This window comes from Hyaena hyaena, unplaced genomic scaffold (assembly GCF_003009895.1).
Source record: "Hyaena hyaena isolate Hyena2069 unplaced genomic scaffold, ASM300989v1 scaffold_157, whole genome shotgun sequence".
NCBI classification, from domain to species: domain Eukaryota; kingdom Metazoa; phylum Chordata; class Mammalia; order Carnivora; family Hyaenidae; genus Hyaena; species Hyaena hyaena.
In genome coordinates, this window is record NW_024080789.1 from 2,167,874 (window position 1) to 2,187,738 (window position 19,865).

At 44.7% G+C, this 19,865-nt stretch overlaps 2 protein-coding genes and 1 long non-coding RNA gene across 3 annotated transcripts in view; 1 reads left to right on the forward strand and 2 right to left on the reverse strand.

Moving 5' to 3' along the window:
• Positions 1–2,847: 2,847 nt before the first annotated feature.
• GRPEL2 (GrpE like 2, mitochondrial) lies at positions 2,848–14,102 on the reverse strand. Its single transcript, XM_039239460.1, has 4 exons — positions 13,993–14,102; positions 10,893–11,046; positions 9,750–9,831; positions 2,848–6,000 (listed from the first exon to the last, which is right to left on the reverse strand). Exons 1-4 carry the CDS (start codon positions 14,067–14,069, stop codon positions 5,636–5,638), a joined length of 678 nt encoding a protein of 225 aa, XP_039095391.1. The 5' UTR covers positions 14,070–14,102; the 3' UTR covers positions 2,848–5,635.
• On the forward strand, positions 13,522–17,629 carry LOC120236590. Its single transcript, XR_005529714.1, has 3 exons — positions 13,522–13,594; positions 16,629–16,816; positions 17,585–17,629. It is a non-coding gene; the product is annotated as an uncharacterized LOC120236590 (long non-coding RNA).
• Positions 16,770–19,865, reverse strand: part of AFAP1L1 (actin filament associated protein 1 like 1) — a 61,630-nt gene continuing 58,534 nt past the window's right edge. The window contains exon 19 of the mRNA XM_039239459.1: positions 16,770–18,521. Within this exon, the coding sequence (XP_039095390.1) occupies positions 18,498–18,521 (24 nt within the window). The 3' untranslated portion in view covers positions 16,770–18,497. The remainder of the gene's footprint in view (positions 18,522–19,865) is intronic.

Here is a 19,865-nt window from a genome sequence, read left to right on the forward strand (position 1 = left end):
TTAGCTTTGCGAGTCCAAACAAGGCCAAACTGGATTACTAGTAGAGTGGTAGATGAACAAGCATGCATTTCTTAAAAACTATCTTTTTGGCAATGCTATGTCAGAATGCAAAACTTTTTTTTAAAGCTTATTTGTTTTTGAGAGAGAGAGAGAGAGTGAGGGAGGGTCAGAGAGAGAGGGAGACAGAGAATCCCAAGCAGGAATGCGAGCTTGAATTCACCGAACCGTAAGATCATGACCTGAGCTAAAACCAAGAGTCAGATGCTTAACCTACTGAGCCACCCAGGTGCCCCCCCCCAATGGAAAACTTTTTAAGTTCATTCCCAGTGACTTATGATACTCCCTTAAATTTTTTGTTATACAGCATTCATCAATCACTTTGTGACAAAGTTCTCATGTGCTGACTTCATCTGATTCTTGTAGTTTTGGGTAGGTGTGCGAAGTGAGTGAGACGATTCATTTTCAGAAATACCAGTTAAAAGCTGTACTGTCTAGTTAACCATAGGTTTACAACCTATTGTAAATATATACAATCCACCCACCCACCCCCAGCAATGGATTTCCAAACCCTTAGACCCTTCACTTCCTGGTTCTTTTTCCCTTCTCCTTTTCATGGGCTTGTTTTCATGGGCTTTGCAATGAGCATGTGCCAAAGAATTGACGTCTCTCATCACCTCAAGGAGTGTAGGATTGTCCCAATCAGGCCACTTTTTGGCCCTAGGCGGGCATAGGTCACTTCCGGGTAAGGCTGTAACGTCTGCAGCACTCAGCCAATGAGGAATCAGGAGAGGGACTTGCATGTTCGGGCGATAAATTGCCTGCTGTAACCTCCCCTGGTTTGCCTCTTCATCAGACACCTACTCTAGCAAGAATGTTCATTAAAGCCTTGCTTCACTGTGCTCTGCGTCCCCCCTTTGATTGGGGCAGTGGGCTTATTTCTCAGAGTGGGGTAAATTTTATTAATTTTAAAATTCAACTTCTTTTCCCCCCCAAAATGTTCTCACATATTTATTACTGAACCGAAGCATAGGAACAAAGAAAACTCATTTTCCAAAAACAATCATGTCTGTCGTTCAGGTAGTAGTGACGTTTACAGTGATTGGATATGAGCAAATGACCTTCATGCAGAATAACTATGCCATCTCACGTGGGATTCTTTATAGACCCAGTGTGGTTCTTCTGTAATGTCTCCTTGTGGAATTGTGTATTCTATTACCAGTTTTCATCCGAAGCCATGGGATGATTCTGCTTTGTTCCTTGGCCAGGAATCACTGGATACTCAAAGTCTTGCGAGAAGACATGGTGAGAACAGTCAATCGCACACACTACCATGGTGGACAAAAGGAGAGAGGAGCTAAAATTCGACATTAAAAAAAAACCCTTTTTCTTAATGTTTTACTTGTTTTTGGGAGAGACAGTGTGAGTGGACAAGGGGTAGAGAGCCAGAGACACGGAATCCAGAGCAGGCTCCAGGCTCCAAGCTGTCAGCACAGAGCCTGTGGTGGGGCTCAAACCCACAAGCTGTGAGAACATGACCTGAGTCTAAGTGGGACATTTAACCGACCGAGTCACCCAGGCGCCCCTAAAATTCAACTTCTTGACCCTACTTTCAATTTTAGGGTCTTTGTTAACTCTAGAATCTAGCTGTGTTTTCTTGTTAGGAAGTTCTTTCCATCCTACAACAAACCCACTGATACTGTGTGAGCACACTGAAGTTGTGGGACAAGTTCAAAAGAGATGGAAAAGCAAAGAGGGAGAATTCTGGTGGCCGAGGCGCAAAACTAGTGAGGCTGGAAGTGAAGCTAGGAGATTCTTATCAATTACCTGTTACTGCGTAACAAACAGCCCCAAAATTTTGTGGCTAAGAGTAACAATCATTTACTTTGGCCATAAATCTGCACTTCAGGGAGGACTCAGATCAGCTTATCTCTTGTTCCCTGTGGTATCAGATGGGGCCGGAGGATCCACTTTCAAAATGGCTCACCAAGATGGCTGGCAAGACGGTGTGGCTATCAGCTGAGAGCTCACCTAGGGCCCTGTTCCACTCCACAAGCTGATTCCATTTACTTTTCATTTGATGGCTGAGCTCGAAGAGTGAGCATCCTAAGATGGGATGGTTTGGATCCAGAAACAGCAGTGTCACTTCTACTACATTCTATTGGTCAACCACAGTCCAGATTCAAGATTTGGAGCCATGTTTTAAAACCTCCACAGCGAACTGGGCAATGTGCACAGTCTGAGTGGAAAGAAGTAAGAATATATTTACTGGCATGGGAAGCAATGGATTAAAGAGCCAGGGTATATAGATAAGGTTTCAAGAGTAATGAAATGCAAGGCCAAACTGCAGGAAAGGCTGGCTCCAAAGAGGGCCACACAGCCAGGAGGCCGGGTACGTGGAAACTGGCTGAGAAGCAGATGTATAGACAAAGCCGGGTAGAGCTTGGCAAGAACTCGTGGAAACTGAAGGCCAGAAGGAGGCCACAAGTCAGTAATCTGGCTGAGAGGATCAGAAGCCTAGCAAGTAAGTGGCAGGAGCAGATGATAACAATTAGAACCAAGAAAGGAGTATAAGAAAATAAGGTGATGACAGAGAGGAAGGTGGAAACAGGAGCCCAGACCTAAGAAATACGGAGGAATCAGAATGAAGCGAGGCAAGGAGGTAGGAAAACAGGTTAAGACTTCAACCCCAAGGCAGGGTGTGTAATGCCTACACACACTGCATGCACACGGCTGGGCTGTCGTGGGGTCTCTAGGAACCTTAAGGGAGCGTCACCAAGGCAGGTCCATAGTCAATGCAGTGGCCATAATGTCAGCGTTTAGGATGACAAACACACGAAACACGTGACCTGTGGTTACATCAACTCAGGTTTTATTGAAGTTGCTTCTGAATATATTTCGTCCTTAGTTCTCCCTATTTTATTTGCTTTCATGTTCAAGACCCTTTCTTCACTTACCAAACTCCTTTGCCATGAAAAAGCACCAATGAACTTATCAGTATCAAACTGATTCCCTTGTGGACGTAAAGAAAATCCGTAAAAGATATGGAGACTGTATCAGCACCAAAACACCAAGACCCCCTCTTCAAGTGAGCCCAAGCCTCCTTAGACATCTGCAGGCCTACAATGTCTTTTTGCTTTACCATCGAGATGAAAATAATGAAGAGAGTGGACATAATTTTCTTGCTCCTTTGATCTGAAAGTGTGGATTTCTTGTTTTAAAACAACAACAACAGAAAAAAAAACAAAATGAAGTTGAAAGGAAAAGAAGTCACTATGATTGATTAGACTACAATTTTTTTTTTTTACAGAAAAGCATCACTTAACTAGTCTTCCCTTTTCCTTAGGCTTTAGGGCAGCTATAAAAACAGAGGCAAAACCACATGTATAATAATTAATGAAAATAAATACTTGAAAGCCCACTGTAGTAGACAATTTACACATTTCATCCAGTCCTCACAATACTATGAGAGAATTGTAATTGTTGTATAAACAAGGAAGCAGGCTCCGGAGGGTGAGAGGACTAGGGCCCAAGGGGACAGAGGTGACTGGGCTGGGATTTATGTTCAAGTCAATGCCTACAGGGCCTCTGCTCTCTTATGCGGCTCTGGCTCCCAAAAGCCCAGCTTTCTGAGATTCTTACCGTTCTAGCTGCATCTTGTAAATTTACACTTTTAAGTCGGCATCACTACTGAATAACAAAAGAATCTAAAATTATCCTCAATCTACTTGCTAACACAGGGGTTGCAAGGAATATCAGGAAACGCTTGAAGTACTCGGAACACTCCATACCTAGAATTATGGTGGTTCTAAGTCACTGATAATAACAGCTCGTAACTCACGAAAACCAGGAAATTATCATCAGGTCCTTTTCTTATCACCATGTCAATCTCAAAGGAATGAAGGCCAAAAAAAAGACCGATTCCTACTGGGAGCACTGACTGCTCATTAAAGTTACAGTGCGTACTTAGTGGAAAGCGGAAAGAGGTTCTGGTTTTATAAACCTCACCGCCAGTCTTTTGCTTGCATCTTAAAAGCATGTATTTGCTTTTTTTTTTTTTTAAGTGTCTAATTCTGGTGGAGATGGCTTTATTGATATATGTGGAGTGTGCTAGGAGTATCTATGATGTCTACGAGGATAACTTCTCCCATTCCATGGAATGGGGTCATAAAGTTCCAGAAGTGGATTTTACGGGTAACTGACTTATTAAAAGGCTGAGCGCATACAATCGGGACCTCCGACGACCTTTGTTTGCCGGGGCCACACCTGCACGTTCGTTATGGAACTGTTGAAGCCTATGTGATTAAAGTTAGTATCTAGTTGTTCCTTATTCAAGTCCTCACAGAAATTCAGTTTACTAGTTTCAGATATTTCTGAGTCCAGTTCTTAAAAGATGTTTTCATGCTTAAGAAGCTCAAAGGGTGAGATGAGATCATCATTAAGGCCTCTTCTAACATTACAAATCTATACTGGACCTCCTTCCTGAAGTCTCATTCATTCACTCATTTACTGAACAAACCTTTTACGGAGCACCAGGTATAAGAAAGACGAAAAGAAACAAAAATGAACACATGGTCTGACTCCTGCTAGATATTAATCCATGTGACATGACATACAAAAACTAGAAAAAGTTTATCAGTGTGAGAGAGGTAGTGATTTGTGAGTACCAAAAAAAAAAAAAAAAAAAAATCAGCATAACTAAATGCAATGAGAAATTGTCCTCACCACTTCCCTGCACAATAAGGGATGATAAAGCAGATCGGACAAAGGGGACGATTTGAGGGCTGGCAGAGAGAGGAGCTGTAGGTAAATTACTCATATAGACCAATTTGGGTCACTGGCTATGGGCGCCACTTCGGCTTCCCTGGAATGATTATCTACCTGGGAGGCTGAAAATTTGAAGGTAACTCAGCAAAGAAAGCATGACATTTCTTGGTCATGCTTGCTTGAAAGGGATCCAGTATCTTGAATTTCTTGATACTCCCTGCCTTCCAAGTCTTGCCTTGGCCTTAACTAGCCCTTGTAAATGGGAACTGGAAAGGGACCATGAGTGTGAATATGGCCTACCTGGTGGGGACTACAAGGACAAAAGGTGGCTAAAAGAAAAATAAAAAGGGGAAGTCCTAAAAAAAAAAAATCTATGTGTATAAACATCAACCCAAACGATCTAAGTTCATATAATTCTAAAGCTTCATCATCTAAGTACCCAGATGCTGCACCAATCCCTACCATCTCCTTTTCCCACGCAATAACACATCCTATATCATTCCTGCTACAGGGACCATTAAAAGAAGCATTTAGCTGAAAATACATAAACATATACTCATTTCCATCTTTTCAAAAGATTTTCAACCGATAGTCATCAGAGTACCAATTTTCAAATGATTTTCTTAAACATATTTGGACAAAGGCCATAGTATCACTTGTCACATTGTTCAAATGCCCAATGGCAAGACTTCTGATGAGACCAAATAGGTCACATTAAATCAGTAGAGTATCTTAGAAATAAAGCCAATATGACTAAATCCAAAACAGATCACATGAAGTACCTCATGTACACAATACAAACCTAGTTTAATAAATAAAGGAAACACAGGTGACTGCACTCTGGGAGAATGTTCAGTTCCTCGCGGCCTGTTCACAGTCTTCTCTGAGACTCCACTGCCACTTCCACCTGGGCAAGTCTAATGGTGCGGCCATGAAGCTTGTAGCCATCTTGCCTTACTAACGCCACAGTGCCGGGCTGTACCCCGACGCCAGCTGGCACGTGACAGATGAGTTCATGCTCATGTGGGTCGTATTTGTCACCGATGGGTGTCATCTTCTCTAGGCCATGTTTGGCAAACACACTCTTCAGCTTCGCTTCTAAAAGGGATAACCCTCGGAAGATCTTCTCCAGAGTGAGCGTCTGATCCCCAGCCTTTGTTTCTTCAGAAATGTACTCTGTAGTCTTCTCCAAAATGTCTGCCACCTCTACCAAGTCCTTACAGAAACTCTGAATTCCTAGATAAACCAGATACTTTTATTGTTTGTGAGAAAATCACCTTACTTTTGGGGGTGGAGTATGGGGAAGGCCCAGATAAGGGACTAGTATACTGGGCGCTCCAGGAAGCAGGAAGATTGCCACACAGGACTCAGGGATCATATCAACAATTACTGCCTTAACCCACTGACAAACCAGTTTCTCTTGGAAGACATATGACTGGGAAGCCTACGAGGAAATGGAGAAGATGGTCAGAACCTAAGAATGAGGAAGCTCAGAAATCTGTCCTTTAAAAACCTGATCATTGCTTCTTGTATTTTTGTTGCTATTCACCTTCAGTACTGAGTTATGCACATTTTGAAAATTCTCACATCTCAGTTTTGCTAAGACATGCATTCTTAAAAGGGACAAGACATTAGTATGTCGGGGGAGGGGGCAATAATATAAAAATCATTTGATAAGACCACGCTAAGGGAGATTCAAGAATGGTTATTGAGAACTGGCTAAATAGGAACAGGAAAGTAAGATACTCCATAGATGAGGTGAGTCTCCAACTGCCTGTGACGAAGTTATATATATACTTGCTGGAGATGGGCCACAAAACCTGCTTAACCTTTTCAGTCATGAAAACTGTTCTAAAACTAAAGTCAGTTGTTGAGAAATCTCATTACTCCCAATGCTGCATCTTGATTTTTTTCACAGAAATGATACGGAATGCCATCATTACAATACCTATGATAACAGCAAAGCGCTGGTAGGAGCTGGCGAAGGGTGAAGGACTGGGTTCTGGTTTGAATCCAGGAACAGGTTTAAGCCCAGGTGTCAAAACAGACGGCCAATTTAACTGTACTCAGATTTAAAAAGGAAGATCATCCACAGGGAAGCAATAAAAGAGATGACAGAGAAGAGATTTCTCTGATTTACTGCCTAGATTCTAGAAGAACTGATGAGGTTACGAATGCTATCTTTAACTTCCACGTGACAGATCCACTATAGCACCTTGAGCAAAACAAGTGTCAAAGGGTTTAAATTAGTCTAATAATAACATACAAAATGGGTTTGGGGTGCTGGGGGGCATGACAGATGGGCAGGGAAAGACGATGTAAGAAGCGGGAGAGCCACGTGAAGGCATGCTGGTGTGACCTGGTCCAGGGGAGGAGGAGGTGAGGGAGAGGAAGAGGGCAAAACCGGGAGGCACTTGCAGGGAACGAGACTTGGTGTGAGCCAAGTTCCACAAGACACCTCCCTCACCTCCATCAGGGCCGGGAGCCATAAATGTTAATGGCTATTAATGAAATCAGTTGAAAAGGTAGAAGAGATTCGCCAAAGGCTTGAAAGGCACACCGATTAGATCAGAACTCCACCCATGAGAAAAGAATGTCCGGTAAAGATCAATCAGGGGTATCAAAAGCATCTCCTAACTATTAAAAGAAGACATACACTCTATTAGAATTTTGAAAGCTGTAAGCTTCTGGGCTGACTTGTACGCTGACATGGTACAGAGAACCCTGGCTTCTGTTCAATCAAGCTGTAGAACTGGGGAAAACAGAGCCCAGGTTCTCTTGTTTATATAGTGGGGAGCTCACACTCAGATTCTATTCTAATTATGTTACTTCAATAGTTAGTTGGTATCTGCACCATTTTAGGGGGAGAAGGGGGAATCTTTGTGATCCGTTTAAGAGAAGGTGAGTTATTAATAAGTAATACAGCATAATGACTCTATCTCTGGAAAGGGCATTACACTGTATGATATACGAAAAGTTTTCTAGTTTTCCTACCTCCAGGCTCCTGAGCAATCTTCAATTTTTTTAAATATTCCTGGCCACTAGGAGGAAATGACCCAAGCAAATGACTTCTGTGGCATATTGCTAGACACATTTTGCTCTATAAATTAATAAATTAGATCACCAAACTATTTTGAGTTAAGCTAAATATTTGTTTCTAGAAACCTTATCAATTCTTGAGAAAACTGATATAAGCCAATTCCAAGCTCATCAATGCTGGACTTGTGGTAAGCCAACTTACTTGCTCCCCTCAAGCAGGCAAGGGCTCTTCCCCAGGTACCACAGTTGGTTTATTTGCTACAGAAATTCCTTGTAGCTCAAAGGTCAGCAAATTTTTCCTATTAAGGGCCATACAGTAAATATTTTACGCTTTGTGGGACAAGAGGAAAAAAATCAAGGATCTTACGCAGGTGATCATTTAACAAGACAATTTTCCCCAATTTTTAATAATGAAATTCAGAACTGTATTTATTGACTAACAGGTTGCAGGCTTGGCCTATAGGCAGTAGTTCACTACGCCCTGTCCTGATAGTTGGAAATGAGACACTAAAACGTGGATGAAATTATCAGTAATACGATTTGGGGGTCAGTCCTTAGCTGATGCTCAAAGCCTTGAAATGTGAGGTCTACAGCACTGAAAGAAAAGCAGAAGGCTGTGCCAGCGCACTGGGGTTTGATAGAAGAATGAAAGGATGGGACAAGAATGAAGCAAATCCTATGCACAAACAGCAGATGAATGAAGAGAACAGGAGGCAAAGTGATCTATGGGGATGAATAATGGACTCGGGGTCAGGAGACAATGGACTCCTGTCTTTACCTGTCACCAATAAGAGAAGACTGTACTAGAAAGAATCCAAAGGCCCCTTATGCAGTGAAAGTTCAGTGGTCTGTATGAAATTGTGAGCCTGTCAAGTAATCACAGATTTGCCCTCTACTAACACTTTCATGAACACAGCTGGAACAAGATGTTGTGTGTTTAAAGAAACACTTCTGAAAGACTTTATATATTTTTTAAATGTGCAGCCTTCAAGTGCATATATTTTTAAGATTTTATTTTTAAGTAATCTCTATACCCAGCGTGTGCTCGAATTTACAACCCCAAAATTAAAAGCCACGTGCTACACTGAGCCAGCCAAGCGCCCCTGACTTAAGAAAAAAAAAATTTTTTAATGTTTATTTATTTTTGAGAGACAGAGAGAGACAGAGCATGAGTGGGGGGTGGGGGCTGGGGGCAGAGAGAGCAGGAGACACAGAATCTGAAGCAGGATCCAGGCTCTGAGCTGTCAGCGCAGAGCCCAATGTGGGGCTCAAATAGTGAGATCATGACCTGAACTGAAGTCAGATGCTTAACCAGCTAAGCCACCCAGGCGCCCCAAGAGAGACTTTAAATTGGACCAAAAAAACCTGGTTCAGTCATCAATGAAAACAGATGTGATCTTGCATGCCGTCCAAAGTTAATCTGCTCCCATATGTCTTTTGAGTTATTTTACAACTTAGGAAGTTGTAAATATTAACGGTAATGCAAATGGTTACTGTCTGCAGTACTGAACACTGGTGGAGACAGCTGATCACTGCTCTATGGATCTAGAGTAATTTCGCTTCTATGAAGCACATTTTAATATTCCTGACCGCTCATGCAACTTGCTCTTTGGATTCTCCCCTGAACATCTTAATGATTCACTTGTTCATTAAGGAGTTAAACAGAATTGAAGGTAGAAGGCCTAGAATGTTAAGTGTACATGCTTGAAGAATCAAATAACAAACGTCTTGGTCAAAACAAAAGCAAGCATTATTTTGGCAAACAGTTCACATGGCAACACGCCCAATAAACATCTCAGAAAGCAGATGGTAGGTGTGGAAGAGCAGGGGAGGGTCTGCCTGGGGCTGCAGATGCGTTTTCTATACTATGTTCAGTTTGCAAAACTGCCAGGAAGCATCCTTAAACCGAAAGGCACTTGAATTTTTATCGTGAATAAATCTCTCACCAAATATCTTGGCATCTTCTACACATCTCTGGGTTCGCCGCCTTATGTTTTCACCATCAGCTACAGCTCTCTGGTATCTCATCTGAACACCAAAAGCAAAGTCAAAATGATCAGAAAACATGCTTGCTGGTGGAAAAGAGTGTTCCTGCTTACTTTACAACCTTCAGTGACCTTGCGGTAGGTTTTTATTTTTAAAAAATGAGGAACTATAGGAATCTCAGATTAACTACTCCAAATCCCCAGTCAAAGCAGTAACTTACTGTTTTTTTTTTTAATGTTTATTTCTTTATTTTGAGAAACAGAGAGAGAGAGAGAGCGCATGCGCGCGTGTGTGTGTGCACGCACGTGTGTACGTGTGTGTCAGCAGGGGAGGGGCAGAGAGAGAAGGAGAGAGAAATTCCAAGCAGGCTCCGTGCTGTCAGCATAGAGCCTGACTTGGGGCTCGATCCCACGAACCGTGAGATCATGACCTGAGCCAAAATAAGTCAGACACTCAAGCAAGCCACCCAGGCGCCCCAGAAACTTCCTCTTTATAGCAGCCCTGATAGACCGTCATGTAGCCTCGTGCTCCGAACACTTAACGCTTTTCAAGCTCATTATCTTGAGAGAAAGCTTCCTTTTTCACTTTTCCATGCTCAGCCAATACTGCCACCCTCTCTTTGTCATTGAACCAAACTCTAGGGCAATGGTTTAGCTCCTTTAATCTCTTCCTCTTTCATTCTTATAATCCTTGATTCCTTTCATTGCTCTCATAAGACATGCTTTCCTACCTCCTCACCCTTCTGGGTGGTCCTGCTTTGGGACTACCCTAATTATCACCCTCCAAGTGGGCATGTCGATCCAGTTCTGGCAGAGTATGCCAGATGCAGTGTGATGGGCAGAGTACAATGGTAAATGACCTCACCCATTCAGCAAGTATCTACTGAGTTCTTACTACATGCCAGACACTCTACCTCCTTTGAAGCTACCACAACATTGGTATCTAAGTACTGTGACACAACGTTTTTAAATGACTAGAGAGTGGAGGTGGGGTGAGTGGTAAAGAGTCAATCAGATGAAATCTGACTGAAAAAACAGACATGAAAACTTGATGCCGCGATTAAAGCAGAGCGAGGATGTGAAGAACAGATAAAATCTACTCACTGTTAAGTCCTGGACTTCCTTCTCCAGTTTCACAGCTTTAAGCTTTAAGGCTCGTTCTGCGAGAGAGGGCCCAAGGTCATCGGGGGGGTCCTCAGAACTGCAGTCCTCTCCAGCAGTTCTCTGGGTGGCAGTGCTGAAAGGATGCGGCCGTCCCCTGCAGGGGGAGGGGGGTGGCACATGATGAAGAAATGCCATCACAAGCAGCCAAAGTGCCCTCAAGCAGTCCCAACGCGATCGCTAGCCAGGGGGCGCCTGGGTGGCTCAGTCAGCTAAGCATCTGACTTCGGCTCAGGTCATGATCTCGTGGTTCCGGGGTTCAAGCCCTGCCTCAGGCTCTGTGCTGACAGCTCAAAGCCTGGAGCCTGCTTCAGATTCTGTGTCTCACTCTCTCTCTGCCCCTCTCCCTTCACACTCTCTCTCTCAAAAATAAACAAATATTAAAAAAAAAAAGGGCTTACTAAGTGCCAGACCTTTGTCAGGTTTTATTTTCATCTCATAAAGTGTGAGAGAAATACTATTATCATCTCAATTTTATAAATGAGAAAACTGAGGCTCAGAGAGACTTGTTTAAGATCACCCAGCGAGTATTCAGTTGAACCACCGTGCTGAACACAGGCAGTAGAGACAGCCAGAAGTGGGGACACAGATGTCAGCAGGAGAAAATCAAGTTCTGATACCCAGAACCAGCAGGGCAACAGCAGAAGCAGGAATTCAGAACACAACACCATACATTGCTGATTCAATCCTTCATTTTACAAATGGGGAAAATTAAACTCAGTAAAGGGACTGTGTCAAACTGGAATTAGGCCTAGAATTCTAAAGCTTTCTTGACCAAAAGCGTTTGCCTTTATGGAGGCAAACCCGTGTTAAGAGAAATTCTGAGGGGCGCCTGAGTGGCTCAGTCGGTTAAGTGTCTGACTTAGGTTCAGGTCATGATCTTAGGGTGAGTTGGAGCCCGGCGGCAGGCTCTGGGCTGACAGCTCAGAACCTGAGCCCCCTTCAAGTTCTGTGTCTCCCTCTCTCTCTGCCCCTCCTCCGTTCACACTCTATCTCAATAAATCAACATTAAAATATTAAAAAAAAAAAAGAAAAATTCTGAGTTGGGAACTCACTTCTCTGTAAAATCAAGTCACCTAGGTACTCATGAAACACTATACATTCCAGAGAGTGAACTGTAAACAGGTGAATAAAATGGATCTTTGTATTCAATCATGTTTGTAATCGAGAATCTGGTACAGCTCAAATGTCTGACATATAGTTGTTTACAAAGACATTTAGAGCAGGCGCTACTTTATAAATCTTGGATTGTAGCAGTTCTGACTCCTTCAAGGAAGTTTCCATTATGCCTTCTGGATTCTCATAATTTGATCTGAAGTAAAATGATCAACAAAATCAATCCATGAGTACGAATGGTCTTTAAAACAGTTCATTTATATAAACTGGCATATAAGAAAGGGCAGTCACTGGGGCGCCTGGGTGGCTTAGTCGGTTAGGTGTCCGACTTTCGCTTAGGCCATGATCTCGCGGTTCGTGGGTTCGAGCCCCGCGTCGGGCTCTGTGCTGACTGCCAGCTCAGAGCCTGGAACCTATTTCAGAGTCTGTGTCTCCCTCTCTCTCTGACCCTCCCCTGCTCACGCTCTCTCTCTCTCCCCTAGAAATAAATAAAAATTAAAAAAAAAAAAAGGGCAGTCACTGAGATGATATCCACACAAAGATTTAAAGGGGGAAAAGGAGTTTGCTTCAAGAAAGGGAGAGAGAACAGTCAGTATAAAGCTATGGACAGGATGACTTTTATGTCCCAGACTTTCCTTCCAGGCCAGGCCTGAACTTAGTTATTACAACTTGGTGTCAGATGATAAATGCTTCTCCATTTTTGGTTCAGAAAATATGATCACCATAGATCTAGGGCAAATCACACAGGGTGAAATACCTCCTTTTCGCTAAACCCCTAACAAACCTACATTTATCCAACTGAAAGTAGGTCAGAGTACTCCCAGGGCTAGCTTAAAGAGCAAATGGCAAAAACCCAAGTCTGAAAAGGAGAGTTAGTTGAGGCTGATCCATCCCTTCAATTCCTCCTGCCTCAGAAATGGAGTGAGGGGAAATTTTATCAGAAGGAAACTTTTCTTCTGGCCAGTCCCTCCATCAGGGACTGCCAAAGAGACTTAAAAAAAAAAAAAAAAAAGCCAGAAGCCTTGAATTCAACCTCGCACCCAGGTGCTAGGGGAGGGTGCTAGCTAGGTCAGGTGCCTTAGGATAAAACGGTGACAAACAGGTGAAATTCCCAGATTCCCCGCGGCTTAATTTACATTTCAGAAGTCCAAACTTACTCATACCCCAATTCACTCTTTTATTCTTCCTCCGGAAGAAACAGTTAAACACGGAGTCGTCCCTGAGAATAATTAACGCTGCTCACTAATTAAAAGAGCGGATTCTAGAGCCCTGAACCTGGGCTGGGTTTCACAATTACCGTGTATTTGAGTTTGGGTAAGTTACCCGACTTTTTAAATCTTAAATTTTCTCGATGAAACGGGAGAATAGAAAGAACTACCCAGAGAGTTCTACAACCAGCATGACAAGTGATCAATATCGGCCGCAGCCGACAGCGAAAAGCAGCGGCAAGTGGAACCTCACAGACTCCCGGGAGCAGGTGGAAGGGCCGTTTGGAGAGGCCAAATTCAACGCTCTCCTTTTACCGACAGGTAAAGTGAAGCCGGATAATGGGGAAGGGATTGGCCTAAAGTCACACAACGAGTCAAGGGGGAGAATTCCAGTTTAACAACAGACACCTTAACTAGGCAGCTGGGGAGAAGGGGCCGGGAAAGGGGTACATCCCCAATTCGGTCGACGCTAGGGGCTGAAGAGTTCCCTACCACCTCCAAGGAACTTGACCTCCGCTCTTCCCACCTTCCCTGGCCTGGCAAGAAAGCGCGACTGTGTGCCTCAGTTTCTTTCTCTGTAAAATGGGGCCGCGAGCGCCGCATCGTAGCCGCCGAGAGGCTTGGTGGATCACCTCGCGCCCTTCCAGTCCACAACCGTCCTTCCAGCTCGCTTGTCTCGCGCCATCCTCAACCCTCCACCCGCAGCCTGCTTCTCTTACCTGCCTTCGGACGCGGCACTTGAGGCCAGGAGGCGCTGCACCAGCCGCCGGACCGCCCACACTGACCGCGCGGCCATATTCCCGATCCCGGCTGACGGAGGCAGCGCAAGCGCACTTGCTCCAAACGCGGAGATGCGCGAGATACCACTCTTCCCGGCAGTCTTCGCGGGCGCTCCCCGCCCAGGGCCCGGGCGCGAACGCCACACTTCCGGCTGTCCTTGCGCGCGGTTCCCGACGGAACGCGACACTTCCGGTCCCCAGCGTGTTGGGCGCCTAGGGCGGGTTCCTGTCGCAGGATTGGGGTTCCGTGTTTGTCGCGAAATCCGCGGGGAACCCGGGGGATCGCAGCTGTACCCTCGAGGAGCTTACGTGAAGTTGTAAACGATAAACGAAGGCAAACGCTGTATAAAGTCAAAATATGACCGGTGTTTAAAAGTGAGGGGCGTGGTGCCACGGAAGCCTAGACCACCATGTGGCAGAGTGTGGGCAGTCCCCCAGAGGGAGATCATAGATGGAACTGAAAGATGAAGAATGAGTAGATGCAAAGAGGAGGAAGGTGGTTCAGGCAGAGCTAAACAGCATTTGCAGAGACCCAGTCGAGAGGGAGAGTACATTGCGAGTGAGGCGCTGAACTATTGGAGGGAAGAGAGGCGACAGGACACAATTAGCGGAACAGATCACGGGAGGGATTTAAGAAATGGAAGCCCGACTCCACCATCATTCTTACGTGCTTTCCCCCCTCCCATTCCCTTGTTTTCTGACTTTACTATTTTTAAATGTGCGTTTTCTCATTAACCTTCACTGGAACGTGAGCTCCATTAGGGCAGAGACTATTTTGTGTATTTCCAATGATGGTGGAACAGTGTCCTGGTGTAGTTCAAAAATTTGTTGAATGTGAACTTGAGTCTTCCTCTGATTTCAGTGGGAACATGTTACAAAACCTTTACAGGTTTAACGGGTGGCCTTGACTCCCGTATGACAGATTGCTGGGTCTAAGCAGAAGTAGGGAGACAAGCTGTTAGTCCGGACTAGTCCATGCGAGGGAGGGCTGTATTTTGTCCCGGGGACCCCTTAATAGACCTTTGTAACCACCCTATCTAACGTAGCGACTCTTTTGGGTGTGTTGGGCACATTTTTGTTTCCATATTAGTATTTTGTTTTCTTTCTGTTCTCCCAACTAGCGTTTGAGCTTCATGGGGGTGTCTGTGTGGTCCACAGCTGTGATTTCTGACATCTGTCTAGTACAGTAGGTGTACATGGTAGGTTCTTAACGGATATTTGTTGCATGAATTACTGGTTGGTGTCAGTGGAGCTAGGAAGAAGTGGAAGAATTTTAGAGAGATTTAGTATGGAAAACTGACAGGATAGACTGGTGATTGGGGTTGAGGGCACTTGGAGTTGCCAGACTAGGTACTGCTAAGTCCCTAAGGTCAAAAAATCCCCACACCATTATTTAAGGAATGGAAGGTGTGTCCTCATTATTCTAAATCTTCACCATAACATAGCTTATTTGTACTGTATCCTTTTGGGTCAGAATTTCTCTCTGCTTGTCTGTAAGTTCCCTAGGACAGAGCTGGAGACTTTTGCGTCTTTATACTCTATCCAAGGCCCAGCTCAACTGTGTTGTAACTAATACCTTATGTTTCCTTTTGATCTCAGAAGAAGAGTAGCATAGATTCAGAAGAGATTATAATCCCCTTTTACAGTTGAGAAAACTGAGTCTCAGAGAGGTTGGTACGCCTGCTCAGGGTCCCCCACTGAGGATCCAGGGACATTGGAAATCTGATATTCCTGACACTGCCAAGTATTGAAGGATGGAGCGTCAACTCCACGCTAGAGCCATGAGCCTATACCTTGAAAAAACCAACGAAACAAGGCGTTTTAACAGACAAGGTCTGGCCTCTGTGCTTTAGCCATTTTGTTTACACTCTCTTAGCTGATGAACTTAACATCAAATGTGCTGCATACACGCATCCATTCATTCATCTATTTATTAAGTGCTAATGCACCTAATAAATAGATGCTGCATTGCAGGGAGGGAAGGCATGGAGGAAATAGAGCCTTGGAACTCAGAGGAAAAAAAGGCTGCTGGCTCCACCACATCCTAACTGTGGGCTCCTGCAAGTTACATAACCCCTCTGGGCTTCAATTCCTGACCCGTGAACACTGGGATAACAGAAACTTTCTCACAGCATTTCAATGAAAACTAAAGGGATGATGCCTGGAAAAGTGGTTAGGTAGCACCAAGACTGGCTATGTGATTTAAAGGGCAAAAGGGACTGGTGGCTCAGTCAGCTAAGCATCCGACTTTGGCTCAGGTCATGATCTCGTGGTTCGTGAGTTCAAGCCCCCCATAAGGCTCTGTGCTGATAGCTCGGAGTCTGGATCTTGCTTCAGATTCTGCGTCTCCCTCTCTCTCTGTTCCTCTCCCGCTCGTGCTCTGTCTTCCTCTCAAAAGAAAACATTAAAAAAGTTATTAAGAGAACAAAAGCAGAGCATTAAACCAAGCTCAGGGCTCTACTAATCTTTGTGACTGTATAGGCTCTGTGAACCTGGCCTTGGCCAACACAGTACCTGATGCCTGGAGTACTCGATAAATGTTTATTATTAATTCTGTGGTGGTCCCCCCTCTCAAGGAGTCTCAAGATCTATCGGTGGGAAAAGATGGTCACCCCCAAAATAACACACTGAGGACACACTGAGGATGTAATTGGAGTATTTGCCGTCATTCCAGGATCCACATTTTAAAAAAGAACATTAGCAATCCAGATTACATGAGCTCCCTTTTCATTGAAGATACTCAAGTGGAATCTGGATGAAACCTGTGAGTTATGGATTAGTTGCCTTTTTCACTTTTTGGTGGCTGCGGTCACCATATAAACATCATTTCTTCAGTGGAAAGAATGCAGGAGTTTTAGTCAGACATCTGTTATCCAGCTAATAATGAGAGCCATTATTGACGGAGCATTTATTTCTCAGACAGTAGGCAAAATGCTTTCCATGTATCATCCCACTGAATTTCCCCGGTAGTCTTGGGAGGAAAACAGAACTGTTAGCCTGGGCTTCACTGATAAAACAAGAATCAGAGAGGCTGAGTGACTTTCCCAGAGGCACCAGCTGGTCAGCGGCAGAGGCAGGGCTCAACCCAATCCTGTTTGGATCCAGGCTCATGAGCCGTAAGCCTCTTTGCTCTGCCACTGGCCAACTGGGTGACTTTGGCCAGGTTCCTTGCCCTGTTCCGGTTCCCCGCTATCTTAAAGGGTGGTAACTTTTGGATAAGGCAAAAGTTTGTAAAGCCCTAGGTAGGGTAAAGTGTGTGAGACCTCCACCAAAGTGTCCAAAGGTTATTCTGGGGTTTCCCTTCTCTCTCCTTGAGCTAAACTTTGAACTCTTAACAGTTAACTGGTCTGATCTTTTTTTGGAAGGAAATGTAAAGACCTACAAAGGGCCTACAGTGTTGAGTAATTAGTGAGTAGCACAGTAAGGAGACCGCCCGAGACTTGAGGTCCTCGCTTCCCCATTAAAGTATCAAGTGTAAGTAAAAGGCACTCATGGCAGAAATGAGCCACTGTCCTTTGATTCTCCCTGACAGATTTACTTGACAAGCAGATACAGAAGGGCCGACCGGAGAGCCTCCAGGTGCAAAATAAGGATAAAGACATAAAGAGCGTCACTTGGATTTCTAAGCACTGCTCCTGGGGCCCGAGTGTCACATGAAATAGGTAAAGAACTTGACTGTGCACAAATGGCCCCACCCCACAATGCCTGCAGCCTCCTGTGGACATTAGAAACCAATGTTCCTGTCACTGTCCCTAAGAGTAGAAAATAAAGTCGGCCGCTGACCCTCCCCTTGCCTGCTGCATGTCCGATCTCTAATTTGAAATCCACTCCAATGCAGGGTCGTGATAGCTGCATCTGCCTGGTTGCAAGGCGCAGAAGGAATGACTGCGGAAATTGCACAGTGCCTATAGCTTCCGTTCACTTTTACGTAGGCAGGGGAATTCTACTGATTGTCTGGCCTGTTTATGTTGTCCAGTGGTTGTCAGTAATGCCCAACGTGAATCCAGCTGGCACAAGTGCGATCAGCTGATCAAGTCTTGTCTCTTTGTGCTCTACCACCGGCTTCAGCGCTGGCTTCCTTTCGCCTGAAGCCTGGGAATGGGGTGCTGAGAATAGGGTGGAATGGCTCATTCACGCATGCTCGCATTCCTTCTTCAGAAGAGAGGGCAAAGACCTTTAACAAAACCTTTACGATCATGCGGATTTCTATCCCCCTCCACCCCTGGTTTCCACCCTCTGTGAAGTCATAAGGACACTCTCCATGCCCCTCTTCCCTTTGACTTCTTCCCTCCCCATTTCCCCTAGAATCATGCAGATGATAAAGGCTGGTCTTTTGGGTGTCCTGGAGAGTGGGGGCTTCTTCGAGTCTTTTGGCGTCTCCTGGTGAAAAAAGTGTTTCCAATGCAGTCTAGTATTTCCTTAGGAATCAAGTCTTCACCCTCTTTCTAGGTCTTCTTCATTTCCCATTCCTGAAGTACAGAAAGACAAGACAAGTCCATTTGCTGAATGTTCCAGTGTGATGTGCAGGATAAAAACATTCCACCGCACCTAATTACATCAAGATCTCCACTGGACAGATTCAAGGGCCATGGGACCTAGTCTCCCTCTCTCTCTGTAGCCTTGGGGAAGTCATTTCTCCACACTGGGGCTCATCTTTAGTGGGGCTCAGATATCATAAAGTTCGCCTTTCTTAGACAAGGAAACGGAAGCCCATAAAGAGTAGAGTGGGGATGACTTTGGGCTCTAATGCTGTTCCACAGGACCTTGGTGTGGAGTAGGAGGCTGATGAGAGAGAAACCAAAGCAGTTTGGTAAGGAGGGGTGGAGGCAGGGGGCTCCTGGGGGCTCCATTCTCTCCCCTGGAGCTGTGTAGGAGTTCATCCGAGAGGAATACTAATGTCTTGGCCCATAGTGAATGGCTTTTTACCCAGAAACAACGCAGAGGGTTTTCAGCCAGCTCTGGAGGTGATGCCAGGAGCCAGGGTAAAATGGGATGGTTCGAACAATCTCGCTAGAAAGAGTCCCCAATCCCAACTACTTTCCTCCCAGTCTTTACCATCTGAACTGCAGTTGCTCAGGGCAATGATTTAGGAATCACCCTTGGTTCCTTTCTCTTCCCCATCCTCCACATCCCCACCAGCAAATCCTTCGGCGCTACCTCCAAAGCCATCCACTTCAAATCACCCCCGCTCATCTCTCATCTAGATGACTACTTCTAACCGGTCTCTCTTCTCCCCTTATCAGTTCTCAAACTTGTTCCAGAACGGTCTTTTAAAAACGTAATTCATATCCAAAAATGTTTTTGCTCAGAACTTGCCAATGACCTTCCATTATGTCGGAACAAAATTCACAGTTCTTTCAACGGCCTACAAGGGCCAAAGGGAAGCGAGCTGGCTCCCAGGCCATACCTGGCCCACTATGTGTGTGTGTGTGTGTGTGTGTGTGTGTGTGTGTGTGTAGCACCCATCAACTAAGAATGGTTTCCACATTTTTAAATGTTTGAAAAAAAATCAAAACAGTAACGGTTCTTCTTGACATGTGAAAATTTTATGAAGTTCAAACCTCAGTGTCCATAAATAAAGTTCTCCTGGGACACAGCCATGCCCATCACTTGTTTACGTGTTGTCTGTGGCTAGTTTCCTGCCATAACGGCAGCGCTGAGTCATTCTGGAAGAAACCCTGTGGTCCACGGGCTCTCATACATTTACCATCTGGCCCTTTATAGCAAAAGTTTGCCGATGTCCAGTCTAGGCGATCTGGCCTCGGGCTGGTCACTTCTCTAATGTCGTGTCCTACTGTTCAGGTGTTTGATTT

Excerpts from the sequence above, each read along its gene's own strand:
- GRPEL2 (XM_039239460.1), bottom strand. The coding sequence starts at position 14,069 with ATGGCCGCGCGGTCAGTGTGGGCGGTCCGGCGGCTGGTGCAGCGCCTC. Across the intron at positions 11,047-13,992 it reads AGTGCCGCGTCCGAAGGCAG|GGGACGGCCGCATCCTTTCA; the intron begins GTAAGAGAAGCA and ends CTCCCCCTGCAG. Across the intron at positions 9,832-10,892 it reads AGGAAGTCCAGGACTTAACA|ATGAGATACCAGAGAGCTGT; the intron begins GTGAGTAGATTT and ends TTTGGTGTTCAG.